Genomic DNA, 21,040 nt, shown 5'->3' with positions numbered 1-21,040 from the left:
ACACACACCTCCCCCTCCCCTCCAGCTCACTAGACCCACTGCCCACCCCTCGTGAGTGGAGCGTAGCCGAGGGCCCACGAGGTGGGTGCTACAGGCGGCTGCAGCTGCTCCAGCCCGGGATCATCTGGACAGGATGATGCCAATGTGAAACACATATTTTGGAGCGCTGTGAAGTCCTTGATTGGGCAGACGTGTGTTTAGTGCACCTGTTCTTTAGCTGTTCAGTAGAACTTGAGAAATGTTTGGATGTCTAGCCATATATTTCTCGCAGTTACTAAACATCAGAATTGATTATGACATAGGGACATTTACATTAGGGCTACATTCTAAAAAAGTGGGAATTATATTGTTGTTGAGTGGATATGCATGGCTCTAACATCAGTGTTTCACTTGTAAATAACTCTCCCTGTCTGTCTGTCTGTCTGTCTGTCAGGTGGTGATGCAGCTGGTGAGGCTTCTGCCGGACGGCCACCGCATGAAGCGGGAGGTTGACATGGCACTGGATGCCGTCAGCGAGACCATGACCCCCATGCACTACCACTTGCGGGAGATTATCATCTGCACCTATAGACAGGTAGGGGGTGCTCTTTCCCTTTGGCCTGGCTCCCGGCTGAGAGGATACCAACCACCTCCCTCAGACACGTTGACTGAAAACTGATGCCGTCTGGAATGTTTACGTTCCCTCCACACACACTCTCTCTCTCTCGCTCTTTCTCCTTTTCCCCCTTTCTCTCTCTCTCCCTCCCTCCTTGGTGTGGCTTTCCTGTCATGAGTTTGTAAAGTGCTGCTGTTATTGTTATGAGGGAACACCTTTTACTTGTGGGGACAGTGCTCCGGAAACAAGCTTGCAATGTAGATTTTCCTATGTTTATGAATGCAAAAATCCTTGTTACTATTGCACTTAAAGGATGATCTAAGTAAACAGTTGTCAACAGTGATGGTGTTAAAGTGTTTGCAATAGATTTGAACTTTGTTTGTTAATTAGTGAGAGTTATTTTAATTGAATATATTATATAAACAGGCTTAAAGGATGCATTTAGACCACCAACCCCCCCCCACCCCCCAAAACAGTCAAACAAAACAAAACTGGTATGAGGAACTCCTCTTCACGCTTGAACAAGATCCCAGTTGCATTTCTACGGAAGTTGCCGTAATTTAAGACATGGCCCGCATTTCCAGAGATGGTTTCCTCTGGTGTGGTTGAAATGCCAGAGAGAGACATCTATACGTCTGACCTATAGGTGGCGCAGAAGGATTGTCGGAGTGTGATCAGCAGAATGTTTGTGTGCTTTTGGACGCACCTGTTTTCTAGGGGTCCATCAGTATAGAGGGCTGGCAACTTGCTTCTTTATGTTGTTCGAGGTGTGTGGGTGTGGGGGTGGGGGTGGGGGTGTGGGGGTGGGATGGGAGGGTGGATGCTGAGCAATAGGTCAGGTTTATTTTTGATGCTGTGGCAGGTTTTTCTGTGTGTGTTTCTGTGTGTTTCTTTGTTTGTGTGTGTGTTGATTTAGGCAAGTGCAAGCTTGTTTGTGAGATGTTGCGCATTTACTGTGAGAACTGTGAGTTTGAAAAAAGGGAAAATGTGTGGCACCGGGGGGAGGGGATGTGGATGGGTAGTGGTGTAAGATTTTTGGTGAGGTGTTGTGCATTTACTTTGTGTGTGTGTGTGTGTGTGTGTGTGTGTGTGTGTGTGTGTGTGAGAGAGAGTGAGAGAGAGAGAGAGAGAGAGAGAGAGAGAGAGCACACACAAGAGATAAAAGGGGAGAAGGCGCGAGGGTAGAACTGAAAGGAACAGTGGACGCATCCAAGCAGTGGTTCAGCCTTTACGTGTTTGGTAGCTCCCTTCTCGAATGTTGAGCAGCCCAGTGGCTGTCCGTCCCTGCCTTGCTCTGACCTCCCCTCCCACCCCCGCTTCTCCTGCCACCACTCTCCTCTATGGAGCCCAGGCTGTTATCAATGCAGGTCTGTGAGTCTCTCGGAGGTAGTCTGCTCCATCTCCCTTCATCAATGGGCCTCATTGTCTGCCCCACTACTCTGTTTTCCCCTCTCTCTCTCTCTCTCTCTCTCTTTCTCTCTTGCTCACTCCTCCTTGCTCTCCTTCTTACCTTCACCTCCTCCTCGTCACTTATTTCTTCTCCCTGTGGCTCTTATTCTCTGTCTCCGTCTGTTTTTTTTGTGTTTTCGTCATCCTCTTTTCAATTTGCACCTCCTTCACCATCCCTCATCACCTCTCCTGCTCCCCTCTTAACCTTCATCTCTCTCACTCTTTTCTTTCTGTGAATGTTGTTTTCTCTCGGTTTGATTTCCTGTCCTGGTCATTCTATTACGCGGTCGACCCCTAGTCCTTTGTCTCCAGTTTCTTTTCCTTCCCTTTTATGTGGTATAAAAAAGGGGACCTTACATGGCTCAGTGGTCATCTTTTCAATTACAGTCAGACATCTAAGAATGGTCTACTGTCTCTGGCTTTCTCTGATAGAAATGGTTGTCTGTCTCGCTCCCTACAGTTGGTCATTGTCAATCCATTCAACGTAATGCTCCTAAGGCAATTGGTGCTAGACTCTCTGCTTCTTCCAAGGCCAAAAACGTGCTATTGACAGCTAACGTGGTATTGACCGGTAATTTGTGTCACGTGCCAGATTCACGTGTCCTAAAGCTGGCACCATTTTCACCCCACCTACATGTACCTTTGCTTCTGCGCCCCCAACCCAACCGCCCCCTTGCCCTAACCGCATACACGCACACACGCATACACGCGCACGCGCACGCGCACGCGCACACACACACACACACACACACACACACACACACACCTTCCTATTGCTCTGGACCTTTGACCTGCTACGCCCGACCTGGCTGGCAGAGCGAGGCGATAAACAGAGCCAGATGTTCCTACTGGGGGAAGCGGACCCAGACTCAACCCCTCTCCTACCCCCTCCGCTCTTGCGACCCATCAACCCTCCCCCCTAAAGCCCACGCTGTTGGATGTTGGTTGGAAAATGTGTCTTTGATGGAGAAAAATGTATTTACATTGCGGTTGATACATGAAAAGACCCCCTTGCCTGAGGCTGGGGGGGTTGGGGGTTGGGATTTAAGGTTGGGTTTGCGTGGAGAGGAGAGCGTCTAGTAAATCACCACGCTCGTCCATCCATGAAGCAGTGGGAAGACGGTTCCCCAGCATCTCACGCCAACTTGGTTGAGGATGCGGTGAGGTTGTGGGAAGGGGGGTGGGTGTGGTGATGGGTTGGTGAGGAGCTGGCTCCACCTTGGTGGTGTTCTTACCAGCTTCCTTCATTGGCGCTCTGCTCATCACTACTATCTAGACCCACCAGTGCGATTGGGATTTTTCTCTCACTCTATCTCCCCCCCCCCTTTTGATTTCTCCTCCTTTCATTGAACAGCTCATGTGGGTGTGGGGCCTGTTTTAGTTGGGGAAGGAAATTGGTCCTGAAAAACATCTGTGTGCCCCTCACCTTTTAAATTGGGTTCCTCTTCAGAAGAGTTCCTCAAAAATAACAGGCCTCTTTTAGGACCTGAATTGCGTCCTCCGGGCCCTTACCCTGAGAGACCCACCCACTCAGCCAGGCCCTCTTGGAGAGGGCTTCAACTATCATTGCTGGCGTTGCCTCTGTGCTTTGCTGGAACATCAAGAGAGAAAGATGTGGTTTCCATGACGATAACACTTCACACAGCCCCCCTCCCCAATGTTGAATAGTTTGTTGGCTGTCTTCATTCACCTTCATTATTGACTATTTTAGGTCAACATGTTCTGTTCCATCAGAGGTAGATGAATAGTACATAGAACATTACAATGTCCTGCACTTTGCTATTTCTGAGGATGGATGTGGTATGTTGGAAATTATATAACTGTTAAAAATGATAAACGATAAATGATATTTTTTTGATGTATAATTCTAAACAGCGTGAGCTGAATATTCTTTGTTTGCCTTTTTCATCTCTGTAACAGTTGTTCCATTTTCTTTCTTTTCTTTACCTTGATTATAGTGGATGTGTGTTTGTGTGTGTGTGGGGTGGGGGGTGCGGGGGTTGCATAGCGCTGTACCCTCCACTTATCCTGCTCGAGACCTCCGCACGTCCTGTGGTGTGCTTATCAGTTCAGTGTATGGAAACTATGCCGGCCTGTGGTTACGGAGGAAGCATACCTGCTTGAACCACCATCATGGCAAGCACATGCCGTGGCAGCTGTTTCATCCCAGAAATACGATGCCACTTTGAAACTTGGCACGGGAGGTTAGACAAGGAGGATATATACATTCACGTCCCCCAAATATACATACATTCCAAACTCACAAAGTGGAAAAAATTGCATCAACACCTCCCCCCACCAGTCGCAGCCCCAGAACCTCTGAATTTTAATATGACTGTAATAGCAGGTAGTTAATCTGTCCCGACGCTCAAGCTGCTTCTGTGCATCCAGATCTACAGCAGAGGCCATGGCGTGCCACGGCAGCATTGGGCTCTCCAGGTGCCAAAAACGGGGGGCGGAGGGGCGGGGGATAAGAAAGAAATGAAGAAAGAGGTCCCGGCCCAATGAAATCTTCCAGTAAAAGGAAAGCGAGACGTAAATCATGCCGCATGTCCCCAAAGAAAGGCCCTCACGGTTTGGATGGTGGAGTGGAAAAATATTTGTGGAGAGAGAAGAACGTTCCGAGCAGGTTCCTTTTGGAGGAAAGGTAAGGCACGTCATCCATATGGCAGACGGTGGGGGAGGGGGGGGCAGGGCGTAATGAGGAGAATGGGGTGGGTGCAGGGATTGTGGTTGAAGAGACAAACCACCAGGCCATGAAAGGGATCCATTACTCTACCTTTCCCTTCCAGTCGATCAGGGCTGCTAAGGCCTGCACCACCCATGAGGTGTGTGGAGGTTGAGTTTACAGAAGCAGATGCAGTTGCCCTGCAGCCGCCCCCCCTTCAAAAAGGCGAGCCAAACACCTCCAAAGGCTCCCTGCTGAGCCCTTACGCTCCTCCTATAGATCTAGGGCATTGAGACCTGGACCTCCTACACGCTTACTGACCTGAGACGTGGAGGTCGAGGGAAGGTTGAATCAGCCGATCGGGTGCGGTGAATGCTCGGATTAAGGTTCAGGTTAGCCGAGGTAGCAGGTGAAAGGCGCTCTCAGAGAGCGAGATGCACACAGAAGGGGAACAGTGTCTCCGCACAGAACTTGGCCGGCAGTTCTATTTACTGTGGCCGACCACCAAGTACCAAGTTTTGGACCGGTCACCCCGAGCACCTCACCGGAGCGGAGTCCCAACAGGTGCAGGTGTGTTTTTGGACAGCATCCCACATTACGCATTCTACTCATCTAAGTGGGGAAGATCTTTTATTTTTTTAAAGGGGGCCCTCTAGGAAGGTTTACATTCTGCTGCAGTGGAGCAAATACACTCTCCTTTTCAATAAGCATCTCTTTCAGCAACCCTCAGAGATGGTGGGGTGGGGGGGAGGGTTGGAAGCAGGCCACACACACAAGATGCAAAGCTAGATACAGCATGGTTTGGTATCTAAGACATTGAACCTACAGTTTTATTTGTAGGTACATTTTTATCTTGAGGCGAAGGCAAGTGTGTGTGTGTGTGTGTGTGTGTGTGTGTGTGTGTGTGTGTGTGTGTGTGTGTGTGTGTGTGTGTGTGTGTTTGTGTGTATATATGCTTAAAGTCAGGGGCGAACCTTTACACACAGTCACGCCAGTCAGTTTAAGCATGCCATGGGTATTCAGCTTTTATCTGGTTGTAGTTGGCCATGAAGGCAAGAAAGACAGCATAGTAACCCAATAGTCTTAAGTTGGTCCTGCAGGACAAGGGATGCTGGTGAATAGATAGAGATAGATACTTTATTTATCCCGAGGGAAATGAAGGGGGAAATACGATGATTGTGTGTCACTTCTCATGTGTAGGAGAGCCATGTGACTGGCAGTCATAGATGTTACGTATCAAAGTACTGCTGGGCTCCTGGGTGTTAGAGATGGGTTCCATGTATGAAGAGCAGGTGAATGTATGGAAATATATTCCATACCTTGATCCATGGTCACCTCCAGGATTTAGTCATATGCTTTTTCATCCTTATGTATAATTCATAATATGCTGAAGACACTCTAGAAATGCTCTTTGTATTCGGTAAACCAGGGGTCTCTCAGGTTTCGTGTGTGTGTTTAAAAAAAAATTAAAAATTTCTTTCCATGTTATTGAACTTTAAAATACTCCTTTATTTGTCATCAGATGCTCTGTGGTGTCTGGAGAGAAAACGGAAGCACAGCGGCACAACTCTGTTGAGCCGTGACACAAGGAATTTTCACAGCTGGCAGTGCGGAGCTGCGTGCTGTGTCCCATCACCTCTGAAACGTGTTGAGTGACTGGGCTGCACCAGTCCGCACATCAAGGTGCCCGCTGGCCACGTTCGTTCGTCAACACTAATTCTTCTCGGCTGTTGAAATATATCAGGCATTGCGATTAATAGCGGATGTGTGTTCAGTCACTCGCTGCGAACGGCATAATCAAAGCTAGTTACAGAGATGCTTGGCAGATGGCTGAATTCTCTGGAGTGTTTTGTGGACGTGTTGCGCGTGATGAAGTGGGAGTGCTTTACAGTGTGTGCTTATGAGGAGTGTCTGTTTTCCCATTCTAAATGCGAGGTTGCAGAAACTCTCGTTTCTGATTCATGATTACTTCACATCTCGTGTAGTTCAGGCGAACACTTTGCATAAATGTATGCCTACACTGTATGTTGGCCGCTTTGGATGGTTCAAGTGCACACAGAATCGTTGGCAAAAAGATGTGCAAGCCAACAGACTAATACTTTGCTGTCTGTTTTCTTATGCAGGTGACACTACATCCTATATCCTATGTCCATTTCTTAGTCTTGAGAGACTACTACTACTAATGTGATGGATTGAATGGTGCAGGCTAATCAGTGCACTTTTACTGCAAAAGACTGGATGGATTGCTTGGCGCGAGAAAGATCGGGACATTCGGAATTGATTATGTCTGTGTCTGGCTGTTGTTGTTTTGGATCCATAGTCCCACTGGATGATTATGAATGTACCAAGAATGATAAGATGGAGTGGAGAGGGACTGGTCCATGTGAGGGGTAAATTGCCAGAAGAGAAGATTGGCTTCTCATTTGTCATTTCTGGCGTTTTGAACAATGGTTCGCATTGGCAGACTGTTGGACAAGCTGTGTGTTTGCTAAAACAGATCAGATGGTCCGATGATGGCACCAATGGCTGCATTCTTTGCCCGTTCTCAGGCATATCCTCCACATATGCAAACTCAAACGTTTTTCTTGTTATCTCACAGAACCACATTACCTGCTAACCAGGATTAACAGCCCGATTCTCTCATCAAGGGAGGATCTGAACCCAAGGAGTGATTTCCCCGTCATAAAGTAAAATCAGCCTAGACATTTAAAAAATAAAAAAAATAAAAACTCTCCTGGGAACATTCTGGAATAGCTCTGGACAGTTTATTTTTTCTTGTTTTTTTTAAATGCCAACCATTCAAAACCTGTGGAGAACGTGCCTGGTCAGAGACTTTCCCTCCCATGTGGCTGTGCCAGAGGCCGTGTTTCATACGTGAGGATAGTTGGGACCCAACACTTGACACCTGTGTTAATGACCCTGTAATCACCTCCATTAAAGCACCACTCCAGACGTCAGAGAGGGCTGCCCTACATGCTGCCCTTTTAGCCTCTATTTTCCTTAAAGCTAAACACCCCCACCCCCCCTCAAGGTTGCTAATTCAGGTTTTTCAAACATGCGTGCAAATTAAAGCTGTGTCTACAAGTCTGTCCCACACACTCAATAGACACAGGCAAACACACTCCATGGCTAATAAAGTACGTTCTGTTTTATGAGTGGGACTCTTGAGGTACTCATAGATTGACCTTTTCTACACATATGTCCTGTTTGTTTACCAATACAACCATGGGATTTGGGAATCGGAAATGTCTTATGTCAGAAATATAACTGAAGTCACTGTTTGCACAGGCTTCAGTCAGCTGGAGTCTCTTCTCCCCTGACTGCTGTCAATTGCTGGCGCACTGCATCTCAAGGCTCATCAGAAATGGGAGCGTAGTGTTCTTCTTTTTCGCTGGTTGGCCTTCCAGTTCCAGCCTCTCTGCTCCAAGCCAGCGGATATGAGCCTGTGTGACCCTGAGTTAATTAGAAACATAATTAACATGTGCTTGCTGAGCATTGATTAACCTGCTGCAAACTGGGTTGTGAATTGTCAACATCGATTAGTGGAAGGCAAACCAATTGATTTCCGTATGTCTCTGTTTTGATGCATGCCACACGGAGAGTGGCCATGGCATTTGGGTGGGCTTTTAAATAGCATACGTAACCCGGGTGCTGTAGAATGATCTCCACCTGGGTCATTTCACCAATGCAAACCCAAACAGGGACATGTTCAAAGATGCTTGCTAGCCTTTTGCTGACCCTGCCAATCTCCAGTTGAATATGTAATTGAGGGAAGTCATGGTTGTGATGGTTCTACAGATTGTAACATTTTTGTATGATTCACTGCTTTGACCCATCCACCTGAGTCATTGTGTCGACTGAATTTGCCATTTCATTTCATAATGAGGGTAATTTTAAAAAGTGCTTTTGCTTTAGAACTACTGAAGGCCCATCTCCCTCACCCCCACTCTATCTGGGTTGTGGTGGGGGACGTAGGTGGGTTTGCAAGTGGAGGAGAAGTGCTGATAGCTTGGTTGATGAATAACAACAAAAGTTTTTTCCCCCCCTATTTCCATAAAGTTACTTTCCCAGTAATACATGTTTCATCTGATTTTGTAAATGCAGTGTGGGATGCGGCTGAGAGGCTCATTACCTTGTCACCAGTGAGGAGTACGAGAAGGGGGGAAAATTGTGTTCTGATTTATGTGGTCCCATTAACATTCAAATAGAAATGTCTTTATTCCAGACAGTCCATTTTGGCTTTTAAAGTACTCGGAGAGTTTTGACGTATTATTAGGATACTATTAATACTCTGTGTTCATTGAAGGACTCTGTAAGTCTCTCACCGGCTCCCGTCAGCTCACTCTTCACTTCAGCTTTGCCGCTGCTACCCGAATAAGTAGATTTTGTTTATCATTTTATTTTGTTCCGGCTGTTGCTTTCGGAACACTACCTTATCAGGAACAGAGTTTTGAAGGGTTGCTTTCATTCAGAAAAAGAACGGTGAAAAACGTTGTGTCCATTAGTGGATGGAAGACCTTTGTGCCACGGCTTCAGTGGGTAAGGCTTCGACTACTGGATGTGCCATACGTCACGTTTGCGGTTCAGGATGGTTAAAGGGGAAAAAAAAAGACTGGGTGAAGAAGGGGTTCTGTAAAAGCCATTATCTGGATCTCCCAACGTTTCATTCTCCAGAACCTTTACCAGTGGTGTAAAGAGGGAGGGAGAAGGAGAGAAAGAAAGGGTTGGGGGAAGGTAGATAGGGCAGAGTAATGGATAAAGAAACAAGCGGACAGAAGACCAAGATGGAGAGATGGAAAGAGAATGAGGAAGAGGGGTAAAGGTAGATGTAGACAGGCAAGAGATGGATAGAGAGAGTGGGAGAAAGGATAGAGATGGAGAGAGCGAGTAAGAAGGAAAGGGGAGAAACCAACCCCAGCTGTGGGCACAGAAGAAGGCAGGAGGGATGGTGTTCCTCCATCTTGAGGCCAGATGAATGTATAGCTTTGATTAGCAAGCTCCTGCCTGCCTGGCTGGCTGCCACTCTCTGTGTGTGTGTGTGTGTGTGTGTGTGTGTGTGTGTGTGTGTGTGTGAGACGAAACGAAACAGTGAGGCTGGTGAGAAAATGGTTCGGACTAAATAGCCATACAACTCGGGACATCATATTCCAACCACGCAGAGACGGGGGCCTGGGTGTCCCGAATATTGAGTGGCTTTACACATCCTCTAGAACCGGCCATCTGATTAATATGCTGAATAATGATGATAGAGAACTGTCTCGCGAATCACTACTCCTACACCTAAAGCGGTGTAAAATACCTGCCGCTTCCTTCAACGAACCCCAGTTTCTAGGGTTCAAACTAAAGCAAAATGGGCAGTTGGACATCAAGGCCGCCGGTTTCAGGGTGCGCTCCGATTGGCTGGATCTCATTGACCTCTGCCAACGCACAGGTCTACAACTGTCCTGACTGGGAACAGATTGAGCAGCAGTAGCGCTCAGCAAGGACATAATTTCAAATCCGCAGATTTCTACTCTAGCGATCCTTCAGATAAACGGATGGATGTAATTTCTACAAAGGACAGTATGTGGCCAGGCTGGACCGTTTGGTAGATCTGGTTGCAAAAGACTTACAAAACCTAAGACATGATGACAGGTTTTACCTTCATAGCACTGTGAAATTAAACTGGTTTCATCATAATATACTTGACAATGAGTACTTTAAGAACATTCCAAACACCCCAGATATTGTAATTGTAAATTAATCTGTGAACTCTGTATTTATTATTGAAGTAGGCTGCTGTTTTGATTTGTATATGGAGACTTGCTATTATTCCAAGTTACTGAAATATCAATCATTAATGGAACTCATTCGCCAGCTGGAATATGACTGTAGGTTAATAATTTTTGTCTTTGGAAGTTTAGGCCATGTACATAAGAATGTTGTCAGAGGGCTGCAGATGGGGGGGCTGCATAAAAAGGGGGCAAAAAGACTAGCAAAATTCTGCTCTGTTTCAGCTATCATTGGTAGCAAGCAAATATGGAGTCGAAGATGTTTTGTTTATCCTTGACTCTTGAGTGTTACAGTATTAAGAGAACTGGTAAAAGTTTGTAAGCCTATCAGACCTGTCACCCTATCAAAGACTCTTCCCAAAGTATTTGGATCCTGTAACTTGTCGCTTGTCTTGTGGATCCAAATAAAAGCAATCAAATGTGTGTGTGTGTGTGTGTGTGTGTGTGTGTGTGTGTGTGTATATAGACAGATCTTGAAGGCTGCAGTGGCCTTCCACAGACTGCTGCTGCCCTCAGCCGGTCTCATTTTCCTCTCTCCCTCTCTCTCTCCTCTCCATCTGTCCCGTGTTTCTGACCTATTCTACCTCGTTACCAGTCTGTATGCCTGTCTGTCAGTATACATCTGTCTTGTTCTCCCTGTCTACTTGTGTGTCTCAGTCTCTGTCTGTCCATCTGTGGGTCTGTCTGAGGGCTGCCCAACACCTTCTGCTCTTGTCGGCTTCAGTGATTTGTAAGAACTAACACAAAGGCCAGGTGCATTACCTATATCCACAGTGCTTCAGAGAGGGAGACAGGGAGGGAGTATCGGCCAGAAAGACGTGCATCAGTGAGGATGACTTCCCCTTGCAACTCAGAATTGTAGCAAAAGGCTTTTTGGGGGGGTTAATTACTCGGTAAAGAAGGTATAATAAAATATTGATTCGCAGTGCTTGGTTTAGTGGAGACCTTCCACGAGAATGTCAAAAACAGCTGGGCCTGTTTCTGTGGCCGGCTGAATTCCTCCGCTGGGCTCTTTTGTGCACATTCAGGCAACTGTTCACTCTCCTCCGGCTCTGAAGCAACACTCTGAGCTGAATGAATCACTGCAGGACAGACGCACACAATTAAAAGGGAAAGGAAAACCGGGGCACTGTGTCGAAAGTGGAACAGGCCGAGAGTGAATGCGCTGAGAGGACGGACCCTAACAAGGGAGCCATGCTGTACAGGGCCGGGGGAGGTGAGGGTGGAACTATGCTGTGCTGCTGATGTGACGATAAGTTGACACACATCGTGACTTACTGCTTTGTTCAGGTCACACCGCATGAACAGGCGTATTGAATTAGCCCAGATGATGTACTTATTGACACGTTTTAGGAGGGTTAGCTTTGACGTCCTATCTCTGTGCACACTGGTATTTCAATATACAGGAGATTGCATGGCCTTTTGTAGGCCAAAAAAACATTAGTTGGTAGTTGTCATTTGAGATTTTGGAATAACTTTTGAATAGGTCAAGTAAGGTCAGTTGTTCCATTTTTAAAGTCTCTCCAGGATTATCAGTTTAGAGGAGGTGTTGGATATTATTTTGATGGTTACTGAGTGAAGTCTCCATTAAGATGGATCATCATGGAAAATCTGATCGAGAAATTATGTTATGTTTATGAGAGATGTAAAAAGGCGCTTAACAGAGCCCAGAGCCTAATCCCCCTTAGTGCATGCACAATGGCAACAGGGGCAAGAAAAAAACTCCCTATTAGGCAGGAAGAAACCTTAAGCAGAACCACGTCACATAAGGGGGGACCCATCTGCTTGAGGTCGGCCGGGTGGAGATAGGAAGGGGGGAAGGGGGAGGGTTGTGTGGCAGAATGGGAAAGGAAACAACAGGGGTTGTACACAGCCTGCATTTGGTCGCTGGACAAAGTATGTATACAGACATCCGGTGGTAAATACATGATACAGGCAAGACCAGTTTACTGTACTAATAGGGTTACTGTACTGGGGTAAGGAATGTAGGGACAGAGAAACATTTCAGTGGTGGCAATAATGTATATTGTATATAAATGCTAGCATAGGGTATGGGGTAGAGTAAGTGTACGGCAATGCAGTGGCGGTGGTTGCAATTGGCCGAGGGTTTCTCCAGGTAGACCAGGTGGAGAGACTACGGCAGCATCCCATGGCGGAGATAGTCTTGATTAGTAGGGAAAGAAAAGGAAGAAAGTGAGTGGGTAGAGTTCAGCTGTCCATGTGCGTAGATGAGGAGTGGTGGGGGTGAGGAGCAATATTTCCACTTCCATCAGCGATTGGAACATGCTATAAGGGAGAGAGAACATTTATATTAGTAGACATCAATTTCAGAAACAGATAGGGAGATACATTTGGGTAGTAGATTTAACAGTAGGCAATATGGCTATTTTATCAGTGTTGATATGTGATATGGAAGGAGAGAGAAAGAGAAAGGGAGAAGATATGTTTAGTAAAGCTGGCATTTGTCATTTAGTTTGGTAGTGTACTCATGGAGATATCAAAAGTCGTAAGCTTTAGGGTCGCAGGGTATACAGCAGTGCTAGAGCTGGGTTTCGATTCAAATTTCAAGAATCGATTCGATTCCGATTTTTAAGTTTCAGAATCGGTTTTTTTCCGATTTTCTCAGATTCCATTCGATCCGATTTCGATCTGATTTTCGATCCGATTACGATTCGATCCGGGGGTTAATGTTATTAAAAATGAAAAATGTATTTGAACATTTCCTTCACTTCATGACTGTGTAGAGAAGCAACATATTAAAACTAGTATTATATCAATATTAAACAGCAAATCTTACTAGTATTGGTAGTTACTGATGGCTGGAAGACTGATGAAAAGGTTAAGGGTCAATTTACCTTCAAGAAAGATAATTCAGGACAATAAATGGAGGACATCATTGAGGTGACTATATCTGCAACAGTGGATTCCTACTGGGACACTAACCAGTGCATTATTATTATGCTTGAAAAAAAAAAAAAAAATTGGGTTTTTTTTTTTTTAAATCGATCTTTGGACGTATGAATCAATAATCGGTCATTAATATGCGAATCGATTAAAAATCAGAAAATCGATTTTTTTTCAACACAGCTCTAAGCAGTGCCCAATTGGCTGGTGACGTATGCTATACAGGAAGCAACGAGTCAATCAGCCCAAACCACACCAAAAAGAAGCTCTCAGCACACCTTTCTTTTTCCACAACAAGCTGGCACATAAGTGATTTGAGTCGGCTCCTGGCCACGGTACAGCATACGCTGTCTATAGCCCAGTTTTGTTGCTGAGGGGGGTATTGCATGTCTTTAGATTTTTAGTTTTGCTGGCATTGAGCATTTTGTTTGGTTTGGTATATGTGGAGACCAAATCTGTGATAACTGTTGAAACACATTCTGGCCAGCAGCCACTAAAGAGAAAATGGTAAACTTGAGTTGTGTCTCTGCTTGCTTAAGGGGAGGGACTTTTTCTCTTGTGTCACTAACAAGCGGACCAAGTGTGTTCTCTCTTGCCTTGTAACATTTTCTTCTTCTTGTTTCCACCACACTTGCATCAGATTTTGTCTCCAGTCGCCAGACATGGATTCTGGGCTGAATGATGACATTCTATTCCCACAGCAGACATGACATGAAGAGAACTTCAACCTGCCTTGAGTTGAAGCTAAAAAACATTTCTAGGTCTTCTCAAGTAAAAGCTCAATGGCTAGAGCAGCAGATTAGAGATCAAGCTTTAATGTGAATTTTGAATATTATGAATAATAAATAAAGGCTTGCATTTCACTCAGCCAAAAGTTTATAAATTCACTTAAAATATGCAAATTGAGTGGCCCAGCTACTCTCTCCTTTTAATTGGCATCACTCAAATGGAGAAATACTTTGATGTGAGATTGGAATGAAGACACATCTGATTTAGAGGGAGCGCATGTAAGAGGTAAAAGAAGTCCTCTGTCACACTTAAGTGAAAATCATGTCTAGATTAAGATATTTTAAAACGTTTGTACAAATTAAGTGCAAGAAATCTTAACATTGTTTTAAAGATTAGATTTATGCCCTCAGAAGTTTCCAGAAAGATGGCTTAAAAAAATATGACTAACTAGTCTAACAGAAAGAAGCCCAGCTTGGCATCTGACTTGCATCCTTTTGCTCTATTAGCTCTCGCCAAAAAGTAAAAGCCAGTCTGAGACTGACTCTCTTTTTCGGTCTCTTACTCTCTCTCTTTCTCTTCCTGTCCTTCAACAACGTCTTGCCCGATTTCGTCGCCTCTGCCATGATGTCCATACAGAGAATACTGTGCTAGTTTCCTCTAATAACTAGTTGTTTTTGCTTTAGCAAAAAGTATAAAGCATTACGTAGAACTTGCGAGAGGTCTCGTGCCCTTTACCCCAAAGTTATAAAGTGCAATACCAGGCGTGCTGTGGCAGTGGCACAGACGCCATTCTCCGTATTTCAGTCAGTCAGTGTTATTGGTAAAAGTTTACAGGTAAATTTGTTGCATTATGTTACTTCAAGAAACAAGCTATCATAAGGCTTTCGCCGATGTCATTGTGCCACTGCTAACACAGATTCATTTTACTGATTTTTTTTTTTTTTCTGCCTGGATCCTTCACTACCTGGATCCTTCACTTAAAGGGCCAACGCCCTGGTCACTGAAACCTCTTCAAAAACAAGCGTTTGTTGAGTGGTTCCTATTAACCTGCTATTTAGACTTGGCCAATTACTGTTCTCCTTAGGCTGGTGTGGCCTTTTCACTTACTAGGCTCAATATGAAGCACAATATGACACCATGTGTCCAGTTTCGGATTTCAGTCCGATTTAAATCGAAGATCCGATTCATGTGTCTCCCCAAATCTAGATTTCCTGTGTCCGGCTTGAGTCCGACTGGACTCCGATGTAGACCCCTGGATAAACGATTCGGATTGCGCTGGGAATCGGACTACGTGCGCATGTGTCTCTCGAATCTAGATTCAAATTGGACAACAACAACTTTTGCACGTGCTTGAGATCCTGCCAATAGACATATACATGCATCATATATGTCTATGATATGATAATCGCTGCTAAACGCTCAGTTATTGTGCTCCCTCTCATTCACGTTGAAATACTGAAACCGAAACTGAAACTTTGAAACAGAAACGCAACTGTTGGCGACAGAACGCGCTAATTCAGTGAACAAATATTTTCATATTACTTTTCCACCACTTGTTAGTCATGTTATCCATTCATATCGATGTGAATCAATCAATACTAATACAACTTTAACTGTGGTGTGTTTTTGTTTCATTTCACAACTTATTTACTGTATAATCAACGGTAGCAGATGCCCGCTTGTAAACATTCCTCATTTGATTTGAACTGACGAGGCTGAATTCTGATCTGAATTTGTCACTGCCATGTGCCGTGAGAACGCAGTTAACCCCCCATGGAGACCCCATGGAGAGAAAAATCGGGGCTTGGCGGAAACCGAATTACTGCCATCATGTGCACGCACTGTGTGTGTCTGTGTGTCTCTGTGTCTGTGTGTCTCTGTGTCTCAGTGTCTCTGTGTCTCTGTTTTTGTCTGTGGGGAGGGGGCGTTTGTCTTCTCGGAATGGATCAATGGATGGATGGATGGATAGAACAAACGAAAGGGTTCTTGTGCTAAATCGTGTGGGAAGTGCCCCTGTCGGGATTCTTTGATTGGCTCCTTTACCTCGCCGGCTCTGGCCTTGGTTAATTGGCACCACATGTCAAAGTGAGGCAGGCAGGCAGGCGGGCAGTACCCCTCACCCCTGTACAGTGTTGCCATTTAGGCACAGAGGGGGGGGGGGGGGGGGGGGTTGCGATGGGCTCCGTTTCTTTTGTTTTCTAGCATCGTTAGATGTGGGGGTGGAAGTCGTGGGAGTGTCTGAAGAAAGCAGAGGTGAGCTCCACTTCTGTGGGGTTTATGTTGTTGTGTGCTTGCGTCGTTAGTAATGGGCACTGGAGAGGCCTCTCCTGACCTTGTGTTCATGAGTTCATTAAGTGCTTCAACTGTTTATTGATATGCCGAATTGCACTTTGGAGCTTTCAGGAGGGGTTTTGCCTCATTGACACCCCCCCTTTTGTGCGGGTTGATAGAACAAATCTAGATATAAATTTAGATTTGACATTGAATTTGCAATTATTTTGGAACTTTTTATGAGCGTCTGCTACACTTTTGAACAAAGTAAGATTGAGAACTTTAAATGGAAATGTGTAACATGCTCTGTGCACCCTCAGTGTGGTTGTTCTGGGCTTTGTAAGGGCACCACGTAAAATCATTCCAAACTCCTGGAAACTTTGTAAAGTGCTGTTGTATGACCAAAGAACGTTTCCTCCTCTCTCTAACCCATCTCTCTCTCTCTCTCTCTCTCTCTCTCTCTCTCTCTCTCTCTCTCTCTCTCTCTCTCTCTCTCTCTGTGTGTGTGGGGTGACATATAGTAAAATCCTCTCCACCATAAGCAGCTGTTGAATCTCACGCCTCTGCTTCCCTGGGGGCTCCACTGTTGCTGGAATGCTCTCGTCTGTTTTGGCTGGAGTCCACACACTGCTAGCTCATAACACTCCCATAACGTGTACACACACACACACACACGTACAAACACACACACTCTTCTGGCTGTTACCAGGATATCTATCAGCCCCAGTCAAAAGGCTGGCAGTTATGGCTTTGCCCTTTGACAGTGACCGAGGCAAAATCAGTTTTGCCCTTTTGTCCTGAGAGGGCCAAGCAGGACCAACGTATCACCAACAGCCTGGTACCTCTACAGGGGTCACACCAAAGCTCACAGAACCGCATCTCTGACCCCCTCCCCTCACCTCCATCTTGAACTTTCCATGCCCCATAGTGCTTCTTTTAAATACCAGGGGCCGTATTCACAAAGCCTTTTATCTTACCACTAGGAGTGCTCCTAACTCGCGCTAAAACCTTTTACGTAGGAGTAATTTCTTAAAAGTGATTCACAACGGCTCTGAGACCTACTCATACTAAGGATAATACCAACTCCTAAGCTTAAGATAAAAACTCCGTTGCTATGGATGACGTCCATTCTCATGCACGAGTTTAGAAGCGGTGCGTACGGTGATTGGTTGCTGACAGGCGCTCTCATTCAAAACTCAGTCCTAACATCCCCCTAACGATCCCACTAAATCAACAGAAAATAAGAGAATAACCTAGGCTTCAAATGAAGTCATATTAAATAGTTATGGATAGTGCACTTAGCAGAATGAACATGCATGATGACAAGTTTGTGCATCCAACGAGAATGACGCTTTGCACGTTAGAGAAAGAGAAATTGCCGAAAAAAACACGGAAACTGCATGAAATCAAGGAAGTAATAATTAAAGCTCCCTGCAAACTATTAGGTAATCGGCATATTTCCAGCCCTTAAACACTTCAAATATCAGTCCATACGGCTCTTTAAGTCCTCCTGTCATAATGGACGAAACGAGGGCGAGACGTAAGAGAAAGTCGAACTGGTCCCAGGACCAACTGTCCATGTTGGCCCAGAGTGTGCTGGAGAGGAAGGGAGTTATAAAAGCTAAATTTGGCTGTGGGGTGACCACAAAAAAGAAGCGTGAGGCATGGGAGGACATATGTGTTAACATAAATGCTTCATTCCCTGCCGTGTGTCGCTATGTCGATGACTGCGAGAAGCGGTGGTATGCGCTCCAGTCACAATGTAGGATGGAGATTGCGGAGTGGACTTTAAAAGAGCCGTCGCGGCTACAGGTATTGTGTCACCAAAATAGGCCTCATGCGTATACTTGCATGTTGTAGTTCAACTGTGCTCCCGGTTGTGGATTGAGGAAGGGTGTCAAAAACCATGTCTTGCATGGATGGCCACTGTCACCCAACAAGTGGCATCCAGCAGGTACATGGTGCCGCTCAAAAACCTGGCGCAGACCGCTGCCCATTAAAATGCGCGAATCGTAGAGTAGATCCAGGCCACTTCGCAACAATATCTATGATTGTGAAATTTGGATCAAACACTATCTGTGTATTAATTGAATGTACCTTTTTGCGGATTACAAAGACGTCCTAATTATTTTAATGTGTTCCATCGATGGCACCCACGACACCGGGCATTCCTGCAATCGCCATGAAATTGACCTTGATCCTTTGAAGTAGGCGATTGTCCAAAGGGAACCGGATAAACTGTTGAACAATGTGTGGTCTACAGAGTGCGGTGATTGTTTGATGAATGAATCGGCTTACTGATGATTGCGATATTCTGTAGTCGTCTTCATTGCAAAGTTGCATTTTCCCCGTAGCCAAAAATCTTAATGTTATCAAACATTTAACTTCCGGACTGATTGGGTTGTTTCGATTAGTTGGAGACGTGATTGCATCCCGCACTAATTCTAGTAAAATGTTGATTCCTTCACGGTTTAAGCGATATCTTCTTAACAATTCAGAGTCGTTCATTGTCTCCAATACGTTGCGTCTGGCTTCAGCCATTTTAAGACTTTTTGTGAATAGGTCTTAGTGACTTAGGAGTCCTCATGAGGAGTTTTAAGCTGTCCTAGACTTAGGTGCTACTTTTAGGGATAAAATATTTTGTGAATTGCTCTTAGTAAAAAAAAATAGGAGTCCTACATTTAAGACTGACACGCCCATTATTTTTAGGAGTTTCTCCTAAATTCGCCACTTATGAGCTACTTTTAGCCATAAGATTCTTTGTGAATACGGCCCCTGTTCAGTTGAGGGGTAAGACCTGCTTTGTTTGTAGGGATATCATTCACAAGTGCCAAGCTCCACAAACATATTGTTTACATGGCTTAGTTGGACAGGGTTGCTACAAACACTGCGGAAAGAGGGCCTAAAGCATAATTAACAGCCAATTAACAGCAATTATTCTGTCTATTGTAAGTGGTGATATTCAGTGTGAGGAGTGTTTAGTGCCTCACGTAATCGTAATGTTGTGGCAAAACTGATGCTCAGAGTGATTTGTGTGGAGCCCAAATGAAGAACTGAAGCAGCAGCAGCAGTAGTTGTTCGGGTTGAGGGTTTGGGTTGGTTTGTCACGTGAGGAATGGAGGGAAACTGAGACCCCCGCACCCCACTTCGTCACAGACACACATCCCCCTCACCCCAAATATCCTGGAAGCAGAGGTGGGGGGGGGGGGACACGCACCAGCTGAGGACCCCAGACCTGCCTCAACACAACACACACACACACACATACACACACACAACACAACACAACACACACTTGCGGTGAGAGGAGAGCCTTGTGGCTGCCACACACACAGACTGTCATATACAGGCCCGAATATATACAGCATACTGCATAATGTAGTCTCTCTTCTACCTCCAACCCTTTGTGAAAGCTGAACTGTGAGCTTCATTGGTGGTTCCAGCGTGGCGGTCATAGCTGTTGTGTCAACGGCGACACCGTGCTTTTAGCCTGTGAAGGAAGCCCTCAGGTGGAGGGTGGTTATTTACGGCCTTCCTCTTGGCATTTTGCCGAATAATTACACATTCGGCTTCTTGATTACAGTCTTCACGGCTTCTTGCCTGTGTTTTTCTTGTCTCTCCTTGTATGCAAATGCCTAATGCATTTTTGGGTGCATGCAATGTGGGTTTTAATTATCAGCTATGTAACTTTAAGCTGTTAATCGCATTCATGGTGTGATACAATGTGGTATGTTGTCGAGAGCGATCGTATGGCCCTGTGGAAAACTGAGTTTGTGTCAGAAGCCTGTCATTGTGTGTTTAGAGGTATGCGGGTGGGCATATGTTTGGAATGTTCTTTACATGGCTGCTCTTGGTCTTGCTTAGCATTGTGCGGGAGATATGGAGTCTACAATGGCGGCTGTCTTGTGTATCTACATGTCTGCACGTGCACACACTCTTGCTCCTGTGCGTGTGTGTGTGCGCCAGGGCTGGCAGCCATGTGTTCACAGGCCACACACACACACACACATACGCGCACCGGCTTCTCAGACTGGAGCACAGCGTCTGGGGCGTGTCTCCACAGTCCTCGGAAAACCTCTGAAGGAGTACAAGGTCCTCAGGGTGACCAAGGCACATGTTGGTATTTCCTACTTGCCAATTATACCTCTGCTTCTGTTCCTGTGCAAACCCAGATGTCCCTTACAGTCACTCATCCTCACACAATGCTTTCCTAACATATTTAGTGACATGTCTGAAGGAGAACATTGAGATTCACTCCTTGTAAGGATAAGTCTGCACCATGGGTAACCTTCTACACTCTCTCAGCCTTGAAGCTCCAACTCCAGTTGTTTTAGTGACGCTGAGATTCTCTCATCCTGGGTTTATGTGCACTTCAAAGGTTGAAGGCCTGAGCAAGAAAGAACTGATGGATCTTCCTCCTCTTAGGACTAGGAGAAAAGCCTGGCCTCCTCAGAGTTGGGATCGAGTAGTCCGTCTTCGCTGTGGGAGCTGTGATTGCCTGCACTAAAATGATAAGCACAAAGACCCCTGCAGGACATACCAAAATATAAAATAAGCGGAGAGACCTGGGTTTCTTCAGCAAAACATGGAACTTATTGACATGCAGACGGTATAAGAGTCTCGTTGGCTCTAGCTGTCTCGTAGAGGTACTTG

At 45.5% G+C, this 21,040-nt stretch overlaps 1 protein-coding gene across 1 annotated transcript in view; it reads left to right on the top strand.

The window, feature by feature from the left end:
- pald1a (phosphatase domain containing paladin 1a) overlaps positions 1-21,040 on the top strand; it is a 78,419-nt gene that overhangs the window by 40,344 nt on the left and 17,035 nt on the right. The window contains exon 18 of the mRNA XM_080834384.1: positions 434-574. Coding sequence (XP_080690510.1) covers positions 434-574 — 141 coding nt within the window. The remainder of the gene's footprint in view (positions 1-433; positions 575-21,040) is intronic.

The sequence above is a fragment of the Sprattus sprattus genome (assembly GCF_963457725.1).
Source record: "Sprattus sprattus genome assembly, chromosome: 3".
In the NCBI taxonomy this organism is placed as follows: Eukaryota; Metazoa; Chordata; class Actinopteri; order Clupeiformes; family Clupeidae; genus Sprattus; species Sprattus sprattus.
The sequence above is the reverse complement of the archived record's forward strand: the minus strand, read 5'-3'. Positions and strand labels throughout refer to the sequence as shown.